Genomic DNA, 22,401 nt, shown 5'->3' on the forward strand with positions numbered 1-22,401 from the left:
TGTTTCGGCGTTTCACAACAAATCAGCCTAGGTCAGGGGCTAAGATTGGCCTCCAGTAACAGACTATTGAAAACAGCTCCTCAACATGACGAGAGGAGAAAGTGGATTTTCCAGCTTAAAAGCAGAATCATCTCTGCTCAAGGCATTATCCTGTGTTCCAAGAGATTAATAAAGTGAGATGCTATTGATATGGCGCTGCGCTGCTCTCGGATCAGCGGTGGTCATGTTCACTGACAACTATTAGCTTTGAAAAAATGGCTACAAGGGTTTTACATACGGAAAACATTGCTGTGTGCCTTTTGTTTCAGATGTTCTTGCAATTTGAGGTGATAAATGTAGTATTAAATACAACCTTCTTGAAAAGCTCTAATTTGTGAGAAGTTCTGACATGTCTGAGTTATGCAAAACACCATAACATCTAACAAATCTGTTAATAAGACTAAAGACTACAAACCAGTACTGTATGTTATCCCAAACCTTGGATGGGCCTACAATTCTGACTTTCACTCCTGTTAATGAAGCATCTGCTAATGTTTCCTCACTCCGCAGTCAAGATATATTTTCATCAAAGTGAAGAAATCCCATGTTGTACTTTGATGTGCTTAACAGTTTTAACTCGCGTCTCATTACAGAGATAATTAATAGTTTAATTAGCATCAATTCTCACCAACTGACATCTTCTCAGACACACGGTCATGTGATTCACTTGAATGTGAAATGATCCAAAAAAGCTCCAAAATTCAACATGTATATTTGTGCTCGTGTCATATCTGGGTTTCTTCCACTCGGGTGTTTTGTATCATAATTGCCTGCAAACTTTTATTTCTGATGTTTAGTTATTTTTTCCCCTCATACAGATTTAGCCTACACAGCAAAGCTATGATAATACAGCTCGTCCTCACCAAGGGACAAAGTGCCCAAATACGTGCAACGCAAACAACTTAGGTGGACTAATTTTAATTCTCATTACCTTGAAGCAAAGCAATCATTTTCTACAGTTGGAAAAAAATATATATATAAGCAAGCATTATGAATAAAAGTAATTATCATTCTTGTGCTTTTTTTCGCATGCTGTTTGCAATTAACACTTCATGGAATCTGAATGAGCATTTCAGAAGTGCGAGTAGCTGCGGAGGGAAAAAAAATACTGCAGATAAAAAAAAAAAAGATCAAAGTAAAAGCAAGAGGAATCGACGGTTTTAGACGAGTTTACGGATGCTGAGGAGAGCTCATCACACAATGAGCGGAGAGTGTAGGCTTCGAGAAACAGCGCGTGCCTCTTGTTCGGGCTGAGATACAATAGCATGTCTCCCAGCATGGGTGAGGGCCAACAGCAAAGCCTCTGTTTCATGTCTCACCCCCCCCTCCCCACAACATTCACCCAACTTCCAGTTTACAACTGCTCACAACTGTTTACAGCAGCCAAATTTCATTTTCGACTCCCAAATCCTATCTCACATTCTCCTGTACATTGCATTAGGGCCCTAATCTTTCCTTTCTCTTCCTCAAAAGAAGAAAGGAGCGCCTTCATGATTAACCCACTTTACAGCAATAAATAAACGCATCATCCAGTAATGTACACCAGATTTAATTTGAAGGGGGGGAAAAAAAGGACAAAACTCTCAAATCACTGAAATGTAATGAAAAATAACACAATGCAGACACCAATGGGCGCCTTAGGAATTAATTTGAATGCTCTATAATTTTTCTCCCTCTTGTAGTCTCCGGATTGGTTTTTCCTCAGTCAACTGTGTGACTTTTTCCCTGCCGCATACTCAGCTGTTGTGAAGTCTTCAAAATATACAACGAGAATAAAAAGAAACAGGATTGGTCCGCCATAAAAATAAAAAAAACACACAACTTTTATAGAATTAAATCACAGTCTGTCTCTGTCTCCTCCGTGTTTGTCACATGAAGCCCATGTTGCTTTTGGTTTCCCATCGTTTTTTAGCCTCAAACCTGCAACACAGAAAAACAGTAAATTACTGAAGCATTTATGAATACATTTTAGCTGTCAACTTCAATCTCTGCATGAGTAATCGCTCAAAGTGCAGCTAATGCAGGTTTCAGTGGGTCTATCTTAACTGTACTTGAACCCAGAGTGTCACACATGGCGGATTCTGATGGCAAACATAAACATGAGGACAGAAAGAGTGGTCGTACCCCCAGGTTATTTCCTTCTTCCTTTTCTGCGCTGCCCTCAAAGCTTCCTCTTCCTGTTTGCGTTGCACGAAGTCACGGCAATCAGCGGCTTGAGCGATATTCACGGCCAGCTATTTAGAGGCAGACAGAGGAGAGGCTCATTAGAGGCTGGAAATGTGGCAGGAAAAAGGCTTTCTGACTGATGTGTGAGGGAGGCATCTCGTCGTCTGTGTCTCTGCTTCCCTGAGCTGCCCTCCTCCACAACACAGCGAAATCCTTACTGAGCCTAACAACACACAAATGCTGTCCTACCATACTAGAATTTAACAAATGTTACAAGACATAAAAACAGATGATTGCATAGAATATACAATATGTACTTCATGTGTGCATAACAAGATGAAGCAGCAGCACAACAATGTGAAAATATGAATGTAAAAACACAGAACAGGTGTTTGAGGAGTAATATCACAAACATATGTGATGAACATGTTCAGCGTTGTTTATGTATTATAACAATGACTTCCTAGGCTGCATGCACACACTTGCACGACATTTCATATTTTCAACTAACAACAACACATGGGAGACATGTTTATGTTTAATCACGTCAACGTATGATGTGTAAATATTAATATGTGAAAGCAAAGACAAAGCTCAGTTTGTTAACTGTTACTCGTTTTACTCTCCAACTGCAATAATACTGCAGTGATGATGAACTCTTCCTCCTCCTCCGTCTAATGGTTTTACTGTGTCCAGGTTATATTGTCTTTAATGTACAGATTATGTCATAATTAAATTGATTTATTAAAGCTGAAATAGTTACTCATTTGAAGTGTTGATAATCGATAAGCCGTTTACGTCATTAGATCAGGGAAATAATTGATTCCATCTTCTCAAATATGAATGTTTGCTGGTTTTCTTGGACGTCTGTGGCAGGAAATCTGACAGCTTGGACTTTTTCTGTGATTAATTAAGGAAAATAATAAAAACAGTTTGAGATTTGGATTTCTGAAGCGCTTCTTGTGTTGTTGTTTTTTTGTTAACCCTACAAGCTCTGCAACCCAAATATTGAATAACAGAGTGAAGAATGGAGGCAAGGAGATGACATAAAACGTATAAATACAGGTATGAGTGCTCAAAAATGTTACTGGTGAATATGAGTGTGTATCTGTGTGTGTGTTTTGTGTGGGGGCTGAAATGCCCCATAGCTCCATAAATTACAGGAACATTGTTTTATTAAAATTATTCTAATCTATTTCGCCTTTTGTTTGAGGTGTTTTAAGAGGAAGTCATATTTTTAAGCTCCTGGCTTATAGTGTCTCCCGCACATTGTTTCTTTTTGATTACTTCTTTTTTTTTTCCTTGTTTAATGTGCAAATGAAATAAGTGAATAAATAAACAATGAGAAGCAATGTTCAGCATTTTGCCATTTTTTCCCCCTCCATCTCAAAAAACGTTGCAATGGCATTTTTCACTCATCACCAGTGTGTAAGAGACTTTTCTGTTTGGAGTACTGCAGGCAGTCCCTGAAATCAGAAGTGAAGAGAATGACCGTGACTGCAAGAAGCAAACATTCAAATCCCAGGGAAGACATATGTATTGTGAAGCAGAATAATCCCAATAACCCCAGTCACACAGAAGCACGGGAAACAAAGAGAAAAATCCTGCCTCCTCTGTCACTCCTGAGATAGGTTTATTATTCAAGCAAAGGCAAACTTTGATAAACAACTTGGAACAATTTCACCAAACCTTTAGGTAATTCTCTGTAATATTCAGAGTACAATCAGGGGGAAAGAAAGTCTTAAGGTAATGAAGAAATGTGCCACCACTGTGCCACTTGAAAAAAAAAAAAAAGACCTGCTGGAAAAAAATGTTTCAATTATAATTAAGTGGGATAAACTTTATTAGAAAGACTGAAACTAAAATATCTCCTAATGCATGCTGGGATTAAGCAGGTCAGAGCGAGCAGGCAGGAAAAATTAAACTCTAAAGGCTTTTTATCACCATATTTCAGGAACCAAGGGTGTAAAATGTTCTAATTTGGGATACATTAAAAGCCATAAAGGTCTTTCAAAAAGATTAATGGTACTTTGCTTGGATTTAAGATAAGGGCTTCGGCTGGCTGCAAGTACTGGGCTCCGGCTGGGCCCTCAAGGCATTCATCTATACAGTCACTGGAAGATTTGTGAAAGCGTCTGCACAGCCTGGAGCGTACATACTATGACAGTTCTCCAGTTCTTTGCCGTTTTTATAGGTTTTAAATTCCTCAAATCATGTTTTCTCCTCATAAAAAGAGTTAGAACGGATGATTGCTCTTACACTCGCAGTAGATTTGCGGCCAGATAAAACCACACTAGGCTTTTCACAGCTCCTCGTTGTAGTGGTGTAGGTGCTAAATGCGTGTCTGCGATGCACGCGGAGATTATAAACAAGACGTTTATTAAATTGTTGACAAATCTGAGAACATGTCCTGTTCTCTGTGTTTGCAGGGGGAAAAAATGTCATTGGCTCATTCTGGGAGCAAATCAAATGATGCTAAATGGTTTCATTTGGAGATTTACAGACAGAGATTTTTCCTTTTTTTATTTTATTTTCCTGCCGCAGGATTACCTACATTAACCTTTCTCTCCTGTGGGGTTGCATTTGAAATGCAAAAAGGTCTTGAAAACACGCCTTCCCAAACATTCCAAAAGCAAAATTAAAACCCACTTCCATACCCCTCATTCCCCCCTCTTCTAAATTCACAACATAGCGTTTACTACATTTAAAAAGGTCTTTAATTTTTTTCTCTCTCTCTTTTTTTTTTTATCAGTTTAGTCGACAATCCCTGATTGTCTTTACTGGGGCTCAACATTAATGTCAACCAAGTTACCTAGGAGACAGAGCAGATCAAAGAGACAAAAAAAACCCCTCAAATGTCTGATTAATCAAGCCTGCAAACAGCTTATTTCTTTTAGCCTGCATGCAAGTATGAAAATGAGATTCCGAGAGCAGTACATTGTGCAGATTTGTTCATTCTTATCTGAACAAAGCCAGCGGCAGCTTATTTCATGGATCACTGGCACTGTCAGCGCTGTGGCGCCGAGCAGGTGACGGCTCCTCTTTCTGTGGCGAGAACAAAATTAGCAAAAAGTCGGCACAAATTAGCCTCTCATATTTTCAGTAATATGACATTATTTTTCATTTACTTTTTTGATCCACTTTTCAGGATTTTTTTTTTCCCCCTCCCCTTGTGTGCATCTTAGTGCCAAATCCTTTCACATCAGAGGCTGCTGAAAAAATAAAGAATGGAAGTACAAAGCTGGAATAAAAGCAGGAGACAGGAAACCTCCTGTATTCTTTGTTTATGTGGCTCCTAAAAGGCAATTCTTCCCACTCACATCACATATTAATATACAATTAAGTGTCCATCACGGCTATGTTTCTCTCCTGTGTGGCCTGAGCCCAGCCCTGCTAAAAATAAGGTTTATTCAGAGGATTAATACTCTGACCTTTGGAAGATTTGAGGGCAAAAAAAAAAAAAAAATCACCATGCACAATACTGGCACTGCAGCAGCAGCAGCAGCAGCTTAGGGCCACTAGGAGGGTTAAGTCAATAGTACCGTTTTCTGTTCATTCATGTTTGGGTCGTCATGGAGATTCAAGTGGAGACCCAAACATGGAGCCTCAATCCAAAAAAGAAAAAGAAAGAAAGAAGAAAATCTGCATTGCTTCTGTATAAGCCATACACAGGATAAACCAAGTCTTCTGTTCTATTGCATCATCTCTGAGGTGTTTGATAAATAAAAAAGAAGCATTAGGAAGTCTTTAGGAGCAGCGCTGGGTTTACAAAAAAAACTGTGGCAATTGAACAGCAAGTGCAAAAAAGACAATAGCTGAATGAAAGATGAGAGAAATACATCTCCATGTGGATAAAGTGTTAAAGCTCCTATTAACAATAAGAAATAAATGATGGCTTTAAGGAAGAAATGGCCTTAAACCCATTCATAAATTTCCTATCCAGGAAGCCTCTTCCAATTAAAACGTGTGAGAGGTGGATTAACAAGGGCTATATGGCTTTGCCTCGCTAAATCACCTCCCCGAGCTGCTCTGCTGCATTTGACGTGTAAACGATTAATGACCAGCCTAATTCCCTTATCACACTACCTTAATGCCTAAATAATGTGGCCTTAGTCAACTTTGGAAAGCAGGGCTATATAAGAAAGGAATGAATATCAGATTAGGCAGCTCGTGTTTTATTTCAGCATAATTTCTTCTAACTGAGCAGGAGGGGGGGAAGAGAAATGTGTTTCTGGCTGCAAAGCCTCAGTGTTGCTGCAACAGTGGGAAGGTCACAGGATCAAGAGGTCAATCAATACCACCCATATCGCATTAAAAGGGAAGGAATACAAAGTTTTACTTAGTTAGTTCATTCTAAACACCTCAGAAGTGAAGTAATAGACTGGAGCGAACACAAAGAATGTAAATGAATGAGCAGTTCAGACAACAAACAGAAGTGATAGCTCACTTTGTGTCAACATGAAGACCTAAAGGTTAAAGAAAATCTTAATCCTAATTGATTATTAAAATAAAAATAAAAGTTCAGCATTGAAGACACTTCACTAAATATATACAAGTGTTATTAGCAAAATATAGTTAAAGAATCAAAAGCAGACTTATATACAGTTACAGCTTATTAGGGTTGCAACACACTTACATATTTTTAATATTTAAAATGCTGTTTGTCCCACCAACAGTCCAAACCCTGACATCATTCAGTCTACTGTATTTTAAGACAAGGACGAAGCAAATCCTCACAATTAAAAAAAACTGGAACCATGAGATGTTTGGCTTTTTTGCATGAAAAATGTATTAACAGTTATCAAAATAGTTGTAATAGTTTAATAGTTTTATGTTGACCAAGTAATTGATGAATTGTTCAACATACTACTGTTAGCTATACCTATTAAATATGAAGTGCATCATATTCTATAAGATCATTATATGTTTTGCATGTAAAATCTTAATATGTGAAGTAACAGATCTGTGAATAATTGCAGTGGCGTAAAATATGTAATATTTCTTTCTGAATTGTAGACGAGTCAAAGTATAAATTGGCATAAAATGAAATAATCAAGTCAAATTTAAGAAAAATTCTGAGTGTCTCTGACACAGTAATCAGTTTTCTGATTCGGGATGTTTGCCAAGTGAATGTGAAGGAGCACTGCATCGTTGCCAAACGCTGGGTGTGATAGTAGCATTCATCCAGAAATACCTGAAGCATTATGGGTAATAGTATTTGTGCACTGCAGGTAAAAGTAGCTGAAATCAATTTTCTTTTGCTCAGATGCGTTTCTTAACAGTACAAATCAAATGGAATCAGATTATTCAGGCCTCTTTTTCCTGTGGTCCTAAATCAGATACAGGTCTGATTTTTTGTGCAATGTCAGTGTGAAGTCATGTCAGAGTTCACGTGACGTTTACGTCACTCTCAATCAACATTTATCACAATCTGCTCTGGTGGGAGTCGTTGGTGAATACAAACATGGAAGGCTGCAATGGAGGACAGTCAGTGGAGCTTGAGGGGTCGTATTGTAACTGCTCCGTGTTTGCTCTGACACCACATCCAAACACACCTCTGCACAGAAGAAAGAACCATTGCTCCACAAAACACCATATTTAAAGATACACCTCTCTTTTTCTCCCCGTCCTCGTGATCATCTGCTCATGAATTTGCTGGCTTTACACTGCACATTAACAATCAAATCAGAACGATAATTCAGAATCAAGTGGTAAAGCTTGCAGTGAAAATGTATCTACAGGCAGACAACAGTTTATGAGCCAAAACTTATTAAAATAATCTCTCACAGGTCAAAAAGTGCAAGTCGTAATACGAGTCCAAAGATGGGTGCTTAATGATTTCCCTTTGTTGTGTAGGTGGAAGTTAATAGCTTTATTTTTAATGAATATTTTTACAATTTGGAAGACAACAATTAGTTGAATCATTAAGAAAAGTCACGGCACACCATCCCACTTGAACCACACACTTTCATTTGGCTTTTTGCGTGTGTGCGTGGCAATGCTGCGAGGGGAGTTTGTATAGAAGATGAAAAGTATTGTTTTTTGTGTGTTTTCTGGAGCTTTGCACAGCAGGCATGAGACCATAAAGCACTTTAAATTTGTACTAAGGTTCAGTACTTGAGTAAATGTAATCAGTTACACCGGTCAATCTGCTTATTGATCGCTCCATGAACAGTTGCAGCTCTGCTTAGGAGTTCAATAGATTTCTGAAATACTTCACCAATGACTGCTCCAATATTAAATTCATCAACAGCAAAACCAAACGATGTATAATGTGGAAGCACAAGTAATCACAATATGGCATTATTTTCATAAAGATGTGCTATATTCCCACACTGTTTCTCTCAGTCAGTCTTTTATGGGGCAGCCTCAGCGTTTTTGTAATCTTGCCTCGACTTTGACAAACAGAATTACATGGCAAGCAAAAAGAACGCCACTCCAGGGAAGAAACAGTAGAACAGCCATGCCTCCATTTTCTCTTCTAGTAATCTGATGCTAGATACACATGACATGTCATCTTTAGGGAGTAGACAAAAAAAAAATCTCTGAAAGTTCGCCTGCTTTGTGCACATTTCATTATCTTGCCTCTCGTGAGTAGGGTAGGCTTATTAGCAAGCTTTGAACTCACACTTACAATAATATGCCATCAACAGTTTTATAAGCTAATTAGAAAAAACAGTTTAATTAATGAGTGACTGGCAATAAAATGGCAATCATGAAAAAAGAAACCGAGGGTGCTAAGCTTCCACTACCACCAATTAAGGCCTAATTACAAACAAATTATATATGTGTTTTGCTGTGGGCTTTAATTTAAAAAAAATGGCTTTAATTAAAAGAGAAAACATGCTAATTAATTAAACAGCACACAAATCTACATTGAAAAGTATGCTTTGTCTATCAAGTAATTAATGAAATACAATAATCCAAATGAGATTCCCAGGCATTTGATAAAAGCTTAGTACCCATTTCAAAATCCATTTCAAAATTAATGGGCGAAAATTTAATGTGAGTCATCCAGAGATACAATAAAAGTTCATTCAGTGATAAATTGCTTATGCTGAAGGAAAAATGAACAAAGAACAGAGTTTCCCTAAACTCTGTGCAAGGTGGCCTGGGGGGGTTAGCAGGGTAGACGGAGTCAGCTTCCGACTCTGATGTGGGGCGGGGAAAGTCAGAATCTGATAAAGCTCACTTTCCACAAAAGCTACTCATTAATTTTTTGATTACAAACACGGGGCATGGCAGCGAGAAGGTGGTGAGAAGAAAAAAAGGTGTTAAATAACATGAATATCATGAAACACTCTTAGTTCAGCTCTTTGTTTCAACTAAGCCACCATGTCTCCTCCGACAAAATGCTTTGCCACCTTTGTTTCACAGCATTTAAGCGAGGCTTTCCAAAGGGTAGATTTCAAGGACAGTGGGGCTTTTCCTTTCAGCAGTTGCTTCTATTGAAATACGAGCTGGGACATAATGGGGATATTATAACCATCCGCAGGTTCAAACGCTATAGAAGTCATAAATGGCTTTAGTTAATACATATTCATATGGATAATTATTCTATATTAGTGGTCCAACTATTAGGAGGAAGCACTTTAGACGCAATTTAGACTGACTGGGTTAATCACACACAAAACAGGGTACAGGAAGCCACTGGTGAAAAATTAGGTTAGGTTAGGGTGACACAACTTTTGTTGACCCAGAGGGATTCAGGCAATCAGTTAACAATCCAACACTACGCAGGCTCTAAAGACCAGTAACCGTAGTATGCAGTGTTATGTTGTACCATAATATACTTATTTATTTACCATTTTTTTCTGCAGAGAATGGCAAAAATAAATAAATAAATGGAGGGCAACTACTGGCAAAATCAAGAATAAATATATCAAGAAATAAATAACTCAATAAATAATCTAATATGGAATTAAATGCATCAAAATAATATTAAATGTACGCATTCTTTTATCATTTAAGTGACATAAATTAAGATTTCTGTTTTAAACTTCCTATATATTAATTTTCATTGTGCAAATGTGGCATCAACAAGGTGTGTCATATAGTTAACACTGGACCACCAGGAAGTTGTGTTCTCTATGAAGTATGATCCAGTATGAATAAAGTTATAAAGTTGTGTTTTTGTAACAGTAAATCTATCAGTTCTGCTTCCTTCCTGGCTTTTTAGGACGGGCCAGTAGCCATACAACTACTTTTTATGTTTCATATTCTTTAGCTCCTGAAAGTCTTAAAATGGAGTTAACACCCCCTATTGTGACGACCTAAGAGAGTTTCTGTTTTGAAGTGGTAATGCCACTCTAATAGCTGTGATGAGTGCTATGGGGAAAACTGTAAGCTCTAACATGGCGTGACAGTCTTTTGTGGTGAAATATACCCACTTACTATATATAAAAGTACAGCTCCTGACTATTTCAAAAGACCTCAGTGGCTCTGTTTCACAAAGGAAGAAAGAACGAGGGAGTAATTATTTGTTGTAAGGATGATAATATATGAAATACTACAATGAGAAGGTGGATTAGTATAACAAAGACAGTACTGTACAGTAGGAGTCAGCAGTCATTTAGGGTACAGTACTGAATGAAAAAAAAATGCAAATACAAATTCTCTTGCAAAATACTATGTACAAAATTTTATTGACAGTACCAATGTGGTTTCAGAAAATGATGGTTCAAATTGACCTTCAAAAAGAGTAAATCAATGTATTTTATAAAACTGGGTGGTTTGTTGGTTTAAATAATACAGACTGTAAGTATTCTTATTCAGTATGTAGAGCTTATCAGATCTGAGAGCAGTTATGTAAGGAGTTCCACATAGACCAATCTTAGGACCCTTACTCTTCCTAACATATGTAAATGACATTACATTTGTACTTTATTGTGCAAGTTTTCTGTATGTTGACAATTTGCTTTTGTTAGTTCAAAATGTGTCTGTCAGACGTGGGTGAGATTGAGCAATAGAGTTCTATTTAACAGCAAGTCATGTGTATAAATGCTTAAATGGCCTGGCACCAGACTGTTTACAGGGGTCTGAGCATACTAGAGACTGGTATACTGTATAAAGTTACTATACTTACTATAATGGCAATGGTCAACACTGAGCCAAAATATATAGATATGATTCTTTCCTGATATTTGGAACAGGTTAGCAGATGACAGGAGGTACCTGGATACCATATAGATGTCCTTGTGTTGTATGCATGTGATGTTTATAACAGAATAAAACCAAGCTAACTAGAACCAGTACATTACAAATTTTCACACTACACTTTAGATGACATGGGAAGCCCCACCGTGCTTTGTAGCACTGATGAGTTATCCGCTTTTTGCACTGGCTCATTTACCAGGAATAGCTGCGAAATCAATCTGTCAAATATGAGCTGGTGGATGCTATCAAGCCTCCTGACAGCCTCTAAGCCGTTTATACTATATGTGTCAGTCACTCCATGTTATGCTAATTACTGAATTAATTATCCAATATGCAACTTACCGCAGTGTAAAATAATGTGCAGTAATCAAAGGACGGAGACCCAGTCTTCTTAATTGGAGGACTTGCACCTTTTAATCAACTGAATTACTAGCACTACTTTAGAGGAAGCTTTACAGAAGCTTTTATTTTATTCTGCATCTTCTAAGTCTTGTGAAAAGAAATCTAAAATGTGCTGAGAAGGATCAACAGACATCTTTATGAGAAAAGAAACCTTATCCGCACAGTTTAAAAGGAATACATTAGGGAGCTTTGTCTAAGCAATGTAGACATAAATAATATTTTGTTAGCTAAAAAGGGGATGTGATTTCTTTACTCCAACTCCGTGGGCGCTAATACTTTCAGTTAAAAACAGAGCATGTCTTCATGAATTCATCTAAAACAAAGACTTACCGCCTTGGGAAATATTTAAAAACTGTAATGAGAATAAAAAACCTCAACCTGCAGTGTGTGTGCAGCGCGTCTCAGAAGTTTGACAAGATGAAAGAATACATATCTCAGAATATGTAAGGAGCCTTCAAAACAGGTTTTTACCAAACTGTTTTAATGTTCAGATTAAAAGAAGAAAGTAGAGCAAACGGAAATCATTAATTGATTTGAGGGAGCTCAAAACAGCAGAAACAAACATTTCTGTTTTATAAAAAGGGGGATTCTGACAGCAAGCTCTCTATCTTTCTCCCATTTCTCTTTGCTTTGAGGAGATAAGTGGGAATCCGTTAGATTGAGGATGGAAATATGCTGAAACATTGTCATCCAACATGTACCAGCGTTTTCTTTACAAAACAATGCCTAGAGGGACAAACAGGCCTCTTTAGTTCCTCACAGCTGTCGGAATGCTTTTGCATTTTTTGCGGAAAAAAACCTGTTCCTATTCTACCAGTGAAAAGCCTGCCACAATCATGTCTTGGTGTTATGACCGTAAACAAATTAAACATCTAAGCCATTCCGTACCAAATGAGCCACTCAATTATAACCTTGAAATTGATTCTGGCCACAGTGGGGATTATTGATCCTCTAAATGTTTGTCACACTGCTCCTGTCAAAAGTGAACAGGAGTGCTATAAACAAACACGTTGATCTTAATGCTGTCTACATTACAGGCTGCAGCATTTAAGATATAATGTAATCCTTTCTAACTGATTCAGAATGCTTCAAACTTTTTTTGTCTTCCAGCTGCCACTTCTATTTACATCTTCTATATACTCAGCACTGCATTTCTTTGTATTTCAAAGTGAACGATAAAGAAATCCACGTCACCTAGGTTTGGGGGATTTCAAAATGGTCAAATGACTCTCGTGAAATGAAGTTATCACTGCTAAACAATGAGTTGTGGCTGCCAGACTGCTGTCACGTCCCATCACGGTTCTGGCAAGACGTGAGGCAGGTGCCAGGGAGGCGAGAACCTCAGCTCAGGCTAAAACCAATCCACCAGCGCTCTAAGAGGCTTTCTGAAAGTACAGCGCAGGTGCCACTCACAAGAGCTTTCATTTAACTCCCCCATATTTGACCACTCTGCTAGCAGTTAAGATGGGAATATGAAAGGGCTCTGATGCTGCACACTAATGTCTATTACATACTGGAGATACCGGGGCTACGCATGTAGTGCCAATAGTACAACTGCTTTTTTCATTTTTACACAGACCCTTGTTTTTTTTTTAGCCTACGTATTCATTCTAGAGAGTGAGATTTTTCAGGAAACATTACTGAGAACAAAAAACATTTTTTTTTTTTTTAAATAGCAACAAAATATAACTTTATGCAAACACACATTTTGTTCTCCTTTTTACATCATCTTTACGGGGGACACATCTACTGTCTATTTAAGGTTTACTGTTGCAGTGTCATAGAGTTGTGAAATGGAAGAAGCTATTTTGGAGGAGTCCTGGATAAGGACAATTTCATGGACAATATCACATGATTAGTAATTGGAACAGTTTGGATTGGGATGAAACACACATATTTTAATCATCGGTACAAAGGACAAAACATTGTGTCGATAAACAGTCAAAGGTACAAGCCTGTAGACATAAAACACATGTGAAGAGAAGATGACTATGAATCCTAAGGTGAATTTCAGTGAGAAATATCTGATCACAGCACTTGGAGTGGCACAGGGAGTTATTGATCTCTACCAAGAAGTACATTTTACACAAATGACATATAAACAGTCAGACCAGCTATTCCCTCATGTTTCCAGTCTCTGTTCTGAGCTAAGCTAAGCTAACTGGCTCCAGCTTGGTATTATAAACATACAAACATCAGACTAGTGTTGATGATCACATCTAACTTTGTGACAAATAAACTTATTTCCTAAAATGTTAAATTTTCCCCTTAAAATCAGTTTACTTTTAGATTCTTGATATATAGAAGATAATTTTGAATTTGCTACAACTGTTTGACTGTGCCTCTTCTCTATAGCACTGGTGACAGAGGCTTATGGGTACTGTATTATTTAGCGCTGTATGCCATACTCAACTGACAGACAAAATAGGACTTCTTGGAAGTTTAAATAATTAAAAGTGGAAATATAGGATCAGTACATTATACGGGACATCATATGGGTGTTTCTATGTTGTGGGATATTATTAAAAGTAAAAATTGAAATGGCAATTCAGAGCCGGGGAAATTATTTCCTGAAACAGCAGCCCCGCCTACTTTGCAACTCTATTGCAATCTAGGGCCGACAAGGAAATCTGAGCCCACAGTGGTAGACATGTTTGTGTTGCTACTATTACTGAACAAGATGAAAAGGCTTATGGGACGCTGTAAGCAACACGCATCATGAAACAAAGAAGTTTAACTTTGATGCTCAAAGTGCGTCAATTGCCCCAGTGGAGAAGTAACACCGCAGCTGTATGTCTTTTTAACCACAATTATATGTGTGTGTGGGCTACATTTTATGCTAAATTAGTTTCAAACCACTTGATCCTTGATGCCTGCCAAGGCGGTTAGTTACAAAACTTCAGGCACTGCATTTAGGGACATGTACACTTCAAAGGTATGAAACTCTTACCTGGAGAATGATTTAACAGTTGGCTTGAAAGCAATGTACCCTTCATTAAAAAGCAGAGCCAAAAGTCCTTTAGACACTGCAGCACTTCAAAACTAAGGGGAGGGCTTTCCATTAACTCAATGGAAAAGGGCTGCAGGACTGAATGGTGGGTGTCTGCGTGTGTTTTTGTTCCTCTATGTCTTTGCAGCAGAAATGGCCACGGATCCATTAGCCTGATTTGTCACAGCAGGAGCACCCCAAAGATCTCTTATCAGCACAACGTACCTCTCGAGTGGCGAGTCTGTCGCTCATCTCCTCCGCCTTTGCAATGTCCCCTTCAGCTATGGCCCTCTCTATGCTCTTTTCTAGGCCGGACTGCAGAGGAGGGAAGAAAAAAAAATTCAGATTTTTTTTTTTTCTGAAATAGGGGTAGACAGAAAAAAAAATCAAAGAGTAACTTCAAAAGTCCCCAGGGCCTTATTTTTAATATGATTGCCATTACTACAAATATGTAGATTTCCCTTCACAAATGAAAACCTTTTTGATTGGATATTAGTGGGGAAATCTTAGAAATGCTACAGGAGATTACCAAACATAAATGTGACTCTTTAATTACACATTTCCATTACAGGCCTAAGCAGAGGGGGTGCGGAGAAGCCCCCGGTTACTGATGGCAAGGCAGTTCTGCTGTGATGAGCCTATCTGAGGAAGCGGAGTACACGATTTCTTCAGCCCCCAAAATTTCATCATGCTAAAAAATACACTGGGTAGAGGGCTGTAATTATTAATGTGTCTCCTCTGATGTATTGTTTGAGGTCGTTGACTCAATAGGAAAAGTACAGGGACGGTAGGAACAGGCTTAAAAACACAGAATCAGCTTGGTTTCTTGGTTTTAATTTAGCTTTATATAGTTAATTATTCCGCACGTAAACTGAAGCTGACACTGATATCTGATCTGTGACCTCAATTATCGTCTATTTTATCTCACAAACAAAACTCAGGCTGACAGACAGAGAGATCATTCTTTGTGGAGTGAAATGTGTTTTTAAGGTCACTGAAGAAATGCTGAAGATGAATTAATCACATCTGGCTATGACAGCTTTCTCCTCAAAAGGCTCAGCAGAAGTTTGAAAAAAAGATATATTAATTACAAGGAACTGCATTTGAGGGATGAAGGAGCCTCTCATTATGTTGATGTGACAAGTTCTGTTTCATTCAGCTTGTTAATCATTTCCTTTATCCTTTCATAGTTGGCCTATTCAAAATGAGGCTAAAATCAGCAAAAACTCAATTTTATGCTGCTCTAAGATAAATTAAGCACAAAATACTCCAAAATAATCATTAAAAGGATTTCAAATTGAAATCAGAATAGTTCCCATTCACTGGGTCAGCTATAATATTCATCAAGCTCGCAAATATTTTGCTTCATTGGCAATTTGCAAGTCTTTGCATAATGTGTTCATTCATCTTTAAGTGCAGAAATGTATCCGAATGAAAGAAAGTTATTATTAATTTCTCAGCAGTGCCCAGTTATTACTAGCCATTACTATAAATGTTTGAGCTGCAATCACAGAGGCTGTATCAGGCATTCTAACCCTTTTGTCATTCTTCTTTTGTCAAGCAGAAGTTTGATTTTCATTAGCTTTCTTGCGGAGGTAAAAAAACGTAAATTTGACTTTAATCTCAAATGCAAAAGAAAGGCAATTCAACCTAATCTTATCACTAAATGTAGGCAAACATAATCCTTCATATTCATCCCGGAGTCAGGTTGAGTTACCATAAGGATTCCTCTAATCCAGATGTCATATCACATAAAACAATGAGAGGATACAGTTGCATGGAAACACAAAAGGATGGGAAGGTGTTACTAACAGCTACGACTGACACAGTATTAAACCTCAGCAGGTAAGTTGGAAGGCAGGAGTCTTTGTTACCTTCGGAGGGGGTTTGGAACATGCAGGGGGATGAAATCGATCATTTACACCAAAATACTGCTTAAGCTCATCCCAGTGCTTCTCCCGCTCCTCCTGACGCTCTCTGCTGACACAGAAAACGTGTGTTAATGTTCATCACATGTAGACCAGCACTGTGATAAGGCAAACTGTCACTGTCCATCCGATACCTGGACTCTTTTCACCTATATTGAGAAGAGGATGTATCAGTACAGCTATGCTGCCGCACTGGTTGATTATTAGAACCATAACTCTGTTATGTTTACTACACATTACATATGATGACATGCCATTTTCTAAAGTACACTCTGGGATGTTTTTCTTAATGTATAAAGAACAAAAATTGTAACTTTGTCTTAGGCAATCTGTAACAGCTGACATCATGTCTGCTTTTGATATTGCATTGACAGTGCGATTAGAAATCCAGTTGATGTGAGGGTCTGACATTAAGCTTTAAAGTCGGCTGCATTCACAAGCTTTATATTTTAAGGGGTACACACTTTGACACAGTTGCATGAGAAGATTTATATGAATCTTTTGTTGTTTAAACTAATTTCCCTGGTTTGGTACCTTGTGTTTGTAGGTTTGTCACTTTCTGTTCCTGTTGGTTGACATAAGAGACAAAATTAAAGGTCAGTAGGAGCACAGAAAAAGACGTCTTCACGTAACAGGTGTGATCAAACAAACATGAAGTAAGAGTTAGTATTTTGTGCCACTGGACCACGCAAAATACATCAAGACCAACATACAGTATCAAGCATTAGACTGTCCTTGTATAAATCAGTGACACCTTTTTTGTGCCGTCTTCTTTTTCTTTTTCTGGGGACCTTTATAATTTTCATTTCGTCATTCTTCTTCCGTAAATCCTGGAATTTCTGGAATACACACACACACACACATTATGTTATGATACACACATGTTCAGTTCAAGTTTAAGCAGGACTGGGGATTCAACATGAAGAGTTATCTCACAGGATGAATGCTGATCTTAGCTCACTGCATGCCAGATCCACATACTTGCCACATTTCCTGGGATATACCGGGCATGCTGCATGTCGGTGAATCACTGTCTGCATCACTGGCAGAGTGAGTCGCCTGTGCCTCCACCACTGAGTCCGTGTTTTCCCCGGCACAGCTCAACTTTCCTGCAGAGCTGTCACCCTCCCTCCTCTTCTCCACGGCAACATCCTCCTCCTCGTCATCTGGACTGAGGTCGTCTTCGGTTAAACCTTTGGGCAAGAGTCCGCTGTACATTCTCAGTCAAGAGCATACAGTCAGATTGTGGTAATTTAATATTTAATTGCGCTAAAAAAACGGTAAATTAGAAATGTTGACAGCAGTTATTTAGCAAGGCTCTCATTTCCGGGTAAACACAGTGACGTTTGCAGTAAGAAAGCACCGATTGGCTAAGAGCTAGGCCCCGTTGAGCACATGAGCCAATCGGAACTGTACTCACAAAAAGGGTGAGCAGCCGAGCACGAGGATGAGACAAGCGCTCTCATTGGCTGTCTTAGTGGGGACAACGTTTGACGTCTTAGTGTTTAAGTTGGAGTTTGGACTAAAAGCAGGCGCGTGGAACAACTTTAAGTTTCTTTTTTGAGTTTGAGCAGTCGTAGCAACGAAGTAGAGTGAAGGGCGAGCTGTTGTGCAGCATTTCTAATTGAGGTGAGTCAGGCTACTGACAGGTCCGTGAATTACCAGGACTCATTCAAATGTTAACCTATATTTGTGTCATGTTCTCGGCGAGATAAGCTTCCTTCTATGACCAATGGTTCGCAATTTGCTCAAAGTGCTTTGGGCATTACATTATTATTAGAATGATTAGCATGCAAATCTTGTATAGCCCCTGGCACTGGCACAGGCACATCTACCCTTAAATTGCTCTTTCACACTCATTCACATTAGGCTTTCTTTTGGTTGCATCTTATTGCAAAGCCAATAATCTACATAAATTATAGCCTCCATTTTGTGTGCCATATAAATGTAGAATAATGAGAGACCTATAACACCAATGTATATGAAAAGGTCAATAGCCAGGCTCGGGTATTTTGGACACTGAAGGGAAAGAAGTTTCTTGAAGAGAAAACCAGCAGTGCTGCAAAGTGCTGACTGGGAGTTATGTCGACTTATACTGGTTCCATACTGATAGTATGGCAGCAATGCCAAAACAACACTTCAACCTTCTCAAATGTTAAGCAGCCACACACACACATAAACTTTGCCTCAATAAAATACAATCTAAACTGACAAAGTCCTGATTTAAAACAGATAATGCTGAAACAGCTGCCCAATAACACGATTAATCCATAAACAGAAAAGTAATGGACAACAACTGAGTAATTATTTGGTTCAATTTATCAAGTGAAAACATCAAAAATTCTTCCAGCGTCTCAAATGTCAGCATTTCAGCCTTCATTGGTAATAAAAAATAAATAAACAGAAAATCATTTCAGATGGAATCTCTTGGGTTTTGGATTGTTGGCCGGGTGAGATATTTGTCATTTTTGGACTCTGCGAAATTTCACAATTTTTTTGACATTTTGTAATCATAATGAAAATAACATGCAGTCCTAAAATCAGAAACAGCCAATCAGTCATTAAAAAAGAAGACCATGAGTTAGACTAGATGCAAATATATGTATATGTGTATATATGTGTGTGTATATATATATATATAGATTATATATAGATATATATATATTATGCTGCTCCTCCTTGACCTTCCTCTACCCTAAGATGAGAGATTTAGCTTCAGCTTCAGCTTTGCAAAACGCAGCGTATATTAAACTGTGCTGATTTTTGCTATATTGAATGTCATCTCAAACATGTAAAATCTCTATCTCATCCTCTGAAATATGCAACCATTAACTTGTATCACTCACTCAGCATTATCATGACTTTAATTACTTGTGTGACAAGTTGATGAGCACGCCAGCGTCTGAAGGTAAATGAGAGTCACAAAGTCCTGTTAATGCTAAACAATTTTGGCATTACAGGTCTGAATCATTTCCTTATTGATTATGAGACTTTGTGTTCTATTTCACACTTGAATTAATGTCTTTCCCACCACCCTTCTCTGTGTGCGTCTCTCCCTCTCTCTGTGTCTCTCTCCCTGGCATGTGCTCCAGTTCATTATTTCCGTCATTTCTTGGTAATTTGGAGTTGGCTGTTTAAAACTTAGAGCCTCTTATTAAGTTTTGGCCATGGTGGATAAGAGGCAGGACTGTAAGAGCACAGAGATAAACTAATCATCTTAAAACCCTAATTATTAGTATCTTACTGTGACAGACTGTTTTTGCGAGCCAGCCAAATTGAGCCTCAAATGAGGAAAGGCATATCTGTGGAAGTGGTAATAATTTTAAGTCATCTCGATCTGGCTTGGTGTGGCAGAATTCATTAGTGCAGATTAGCACTGTGTGTACAAAGTAAATGAGATATCTAATAGCAAACGCGGAGGTCCGGGGACTCTTAATTTCCTCTCCAATATGAGGGATGATGTTAAGAGGTGATTGTATATATTTTAACATTGTGACTTCTGCTATGTAGATTTGTCTGCTCCTTACACTAAACAGTGTCACTAAACTGTTGACCTCTCACCTTCCTCTGGATTCCAGCTGCAAAAAGGTGACGAGAAATGAACCTTAAATCAGATTAAGCTGTGTTACTCCGATGCAGAGGCAAGCAGATTTTTTTTTTTCATGAAAGAAGTTAATTATGTGTGTAAGGAGAAGGTTGGGGAAAAATAATAAGATTACAAAGAATAATTTGCTGATATAATTACACCAAAATTGGGTACACACAATTGTAAAATACATGTATTGCCTGACCTGGGTTAGCCAGTGAAATAAATCCTCCTTCTATAGCCTTTGTTAATTTGTTTTTATCATCTCCAAGTGGTGTTTGTGCAGGCAGTTCAATTTGCATGTGTAATTCCACTGTGCAAATTGACAACAAGTAGATAATTCGAGGAAATAGGCTGGTTGCAGGCCCCTGCTATCTTCCCAAGCCTATTCATTTTGAGGAACCGCTGAGGCATGAAACTCATACATCAACTATTTCCTGACAACGCTTAGGCTTATTGTCCCCTAAAATGTCATTACAGCCATTATTTATGAAGCTAATTCATTTATTAAACCATATTTACTCTGACAGAATTTGTCACATTCTATCCATATCCCGAGCATTGCTTTTGAACAATGTCTTTCAATGAGTATGTGTGAACACGTAGAGCCTCACAAAGTTTTGAATCAACCCTATTCGTCACTCATAATGGTTGGAATATTGCAGAAAAACGACAGTAGTTCTCCGTTTTTATTGACTTTATTCATGAAAACTTTTCATGGCTAAAGCCGACACCTTGTGTCACACGGGTCCACTGGAAATAATGCTAATAACCTGCTTCCCTTTTTTGTATTTTTGTCCTAACAGAGCGGACTTAACATCAACTTAATCAGATGGATAGCAGCTATTTTAGCAGCACTGATAAATCCCCCCCCCACCCCCCTGACAGCCTCCTTCCCAAATGAGTGTGTATTAGTCTCTTTTAACGCACTGCAGTCAGACATCTGAAGCTAAAGAGTTCTCGCGTCGAGCCTCCTGGCCTGTTGCTGCTGACTTATGGATCTGTCAGTTTAGCGCAGTGCACTTCATGACAGTGTGGATAATTTGCAATTGTGAGTGATGAAGTAACACATAGGGGGGTCATACATTTTAATGTTACATGTTCTCTCTGGATTATTCCGTCATACCATTCTCCTGCATCTCTTTCTTTAGACTTACCTGTCACCCAGAAGCACTTATCACAGCAGTGGCAATGAGTTGTGTTTGAACTGTTTTACAATATTGATTTGGAGGCATGACATTTTAATTAATACTGGGTGTTAGCTGTCATATAGGCAGCCAGCCTCATTGGTTAGAATATGAGACAGGCGAGGTGGGGGCAGTGAAGATAAGACTAAAGCACTTACTGTGAAAAGGCTGTAAAAAGGGATCAATGTGGAGGGAGAGAGACAGTCATGGGCTGAATTTAAGGTGGAAAAAACAGTAATATCTGCACTCACTGTATTTCTGTCAAGGTCTATTCTCTGCCCGATAACACAAATCATTGAGACACAGCGTGCCTTCTGTCTTCCACAGGTTGCAGAGTACATCGTGTTATTGGGAGTCTATGTTGCCAGCATGCTGAGAGACAACCAGGGGGGAAATTAGGTAACTTTGTAGCACTCCATTGAACAGCAATAAGCTTTTAGGGCTTAGCGAGCATAAACACATTAAACTGATGAGATTCATCAGCACTCTTGTGTCAAATCTGTTGTGCCCACAGGCAGAGCTCAGCTGCAGCAAACTGCAGAGGAAGAGAGAAGAGCTGGAGACAAACCAGTGCTGTGTCCTCTGGATGTTTCCTGGTTTACCCAGACTGAGTCAGGTGATCTTTGAGCTGAAATATGAACGTCAGAGTTTAATATTGATATATTATTTCACCTTTGAAATAGCAGAAATATATAGCCTCAGTGCAGGGTCAAAGCATTCGATGATTATTTTCATGATTGAGTTATTGTTCCACTTTTTAATAATTTATGACTGTGAAATGTGAAAATAACAGTAAAGTTAGTATCTGATCCCAAAGGATGAATTTACTCACTTAAAAATCACAACAGTAAAGAGATTCATTTACTGGAGCAAACACAGCTATACAAATATAAGCAAACATAAACATACCTATTATATGCAGGTAGGAGCCGGACAACAAATTGTCTA

General features: G+C 38.4%; 2 protein-coding genes across 6 annotated transcripts in view; one reads left to right on the top strand and one right to left on the bottom strand.

Annotated features, from left to right (window-relative positions):
• Window positions 1–1,572: 1,572 nt before the first annotated feature.
• fam204a (family with sequence similarity 204 member A) lies at window positions 1,573–18,039 on the bottom strand. Of its 2 annotated transcripts, none has more exons than XM_010734545.3 (7): window positions 17,662–18,039; window positions 17,435–17,519; window positions 17,215–17,245; window positions 16,627–16,732; window positions 14,978–15,067; window positions 2,164–2,273; window positions 1,573–1,959 (listed from the first exon to the last, which is right to left on the bottom strand). In XM_010734545.3, the coding sequence occupies exons 1-7, from the start codon at window positions 17,896–17,898 to the stop codon at window positions 1,908–1,910; spliced, it is 711 nt and encodes a 236-aa protein (XP_010732847.3). In that variant the 5' UTR covers window positions 17,899–18,039; the 3' UTR covers window positions 1,573–1,907. The 2 variants fall into 2 exon arrangements, with proteins under 2 accessions (XP_010732847.3, XP_010732848.3); XM_010734546.3 differs by having other exon boundaries at window positions 16,627–16,729; window positions 17,662–18,038.
• A 110-nt stretch (window positions 18,040–18,149) lies between these two features.
• The window catches only part of pik3ap1 (phosphoinositide-3-kinase adaptor protein 1), a 33,494-nt gene continuing 29,242 nt past the window's right edge, over window positions 18,150–22,401 (top strand). For 2 of the 4 annotated variants that reach the window (XM_027276014.1, XM_010734548.3), the window contains exons 1-3: window positions 18,150–18,309; window positions 21,781–21,852; window positions 21,968–22,069. Coding sequence is in view for 1 of the 4 variants with exons in the window: in XM_027276015.1 (XP_027131816.1) it covers window positions 22,040–22,069 (30 nt within the window). In the remaining 3 variants the exon portion in view is untranslated. The remainder of the gene's footprint in view (window positions 18,310–21,780; window positions 21,853–21,967; window positions 22,070–22,401) is intronic. The other 2 variants (XM_027276013.1, XM_027276015.1) reach the window with 1 other exon arrangement.

Source organism: Larimichthys crocea, unplaced genomic scaffold, assembly GCF_000972845.2.
Source record: "Larimichthys crocea isolate SSNF unplaced genomic scaffold, L_crocea_2.0 scaffold271, whole genome shotgun sequence".
Classification (NCBI taxonomy): domain Eukaryota; kingdom Metazoa; phylum Chordata; class Actinopteri; family Sciaenidae; genus Larimichthys; species Larimichthys crocea.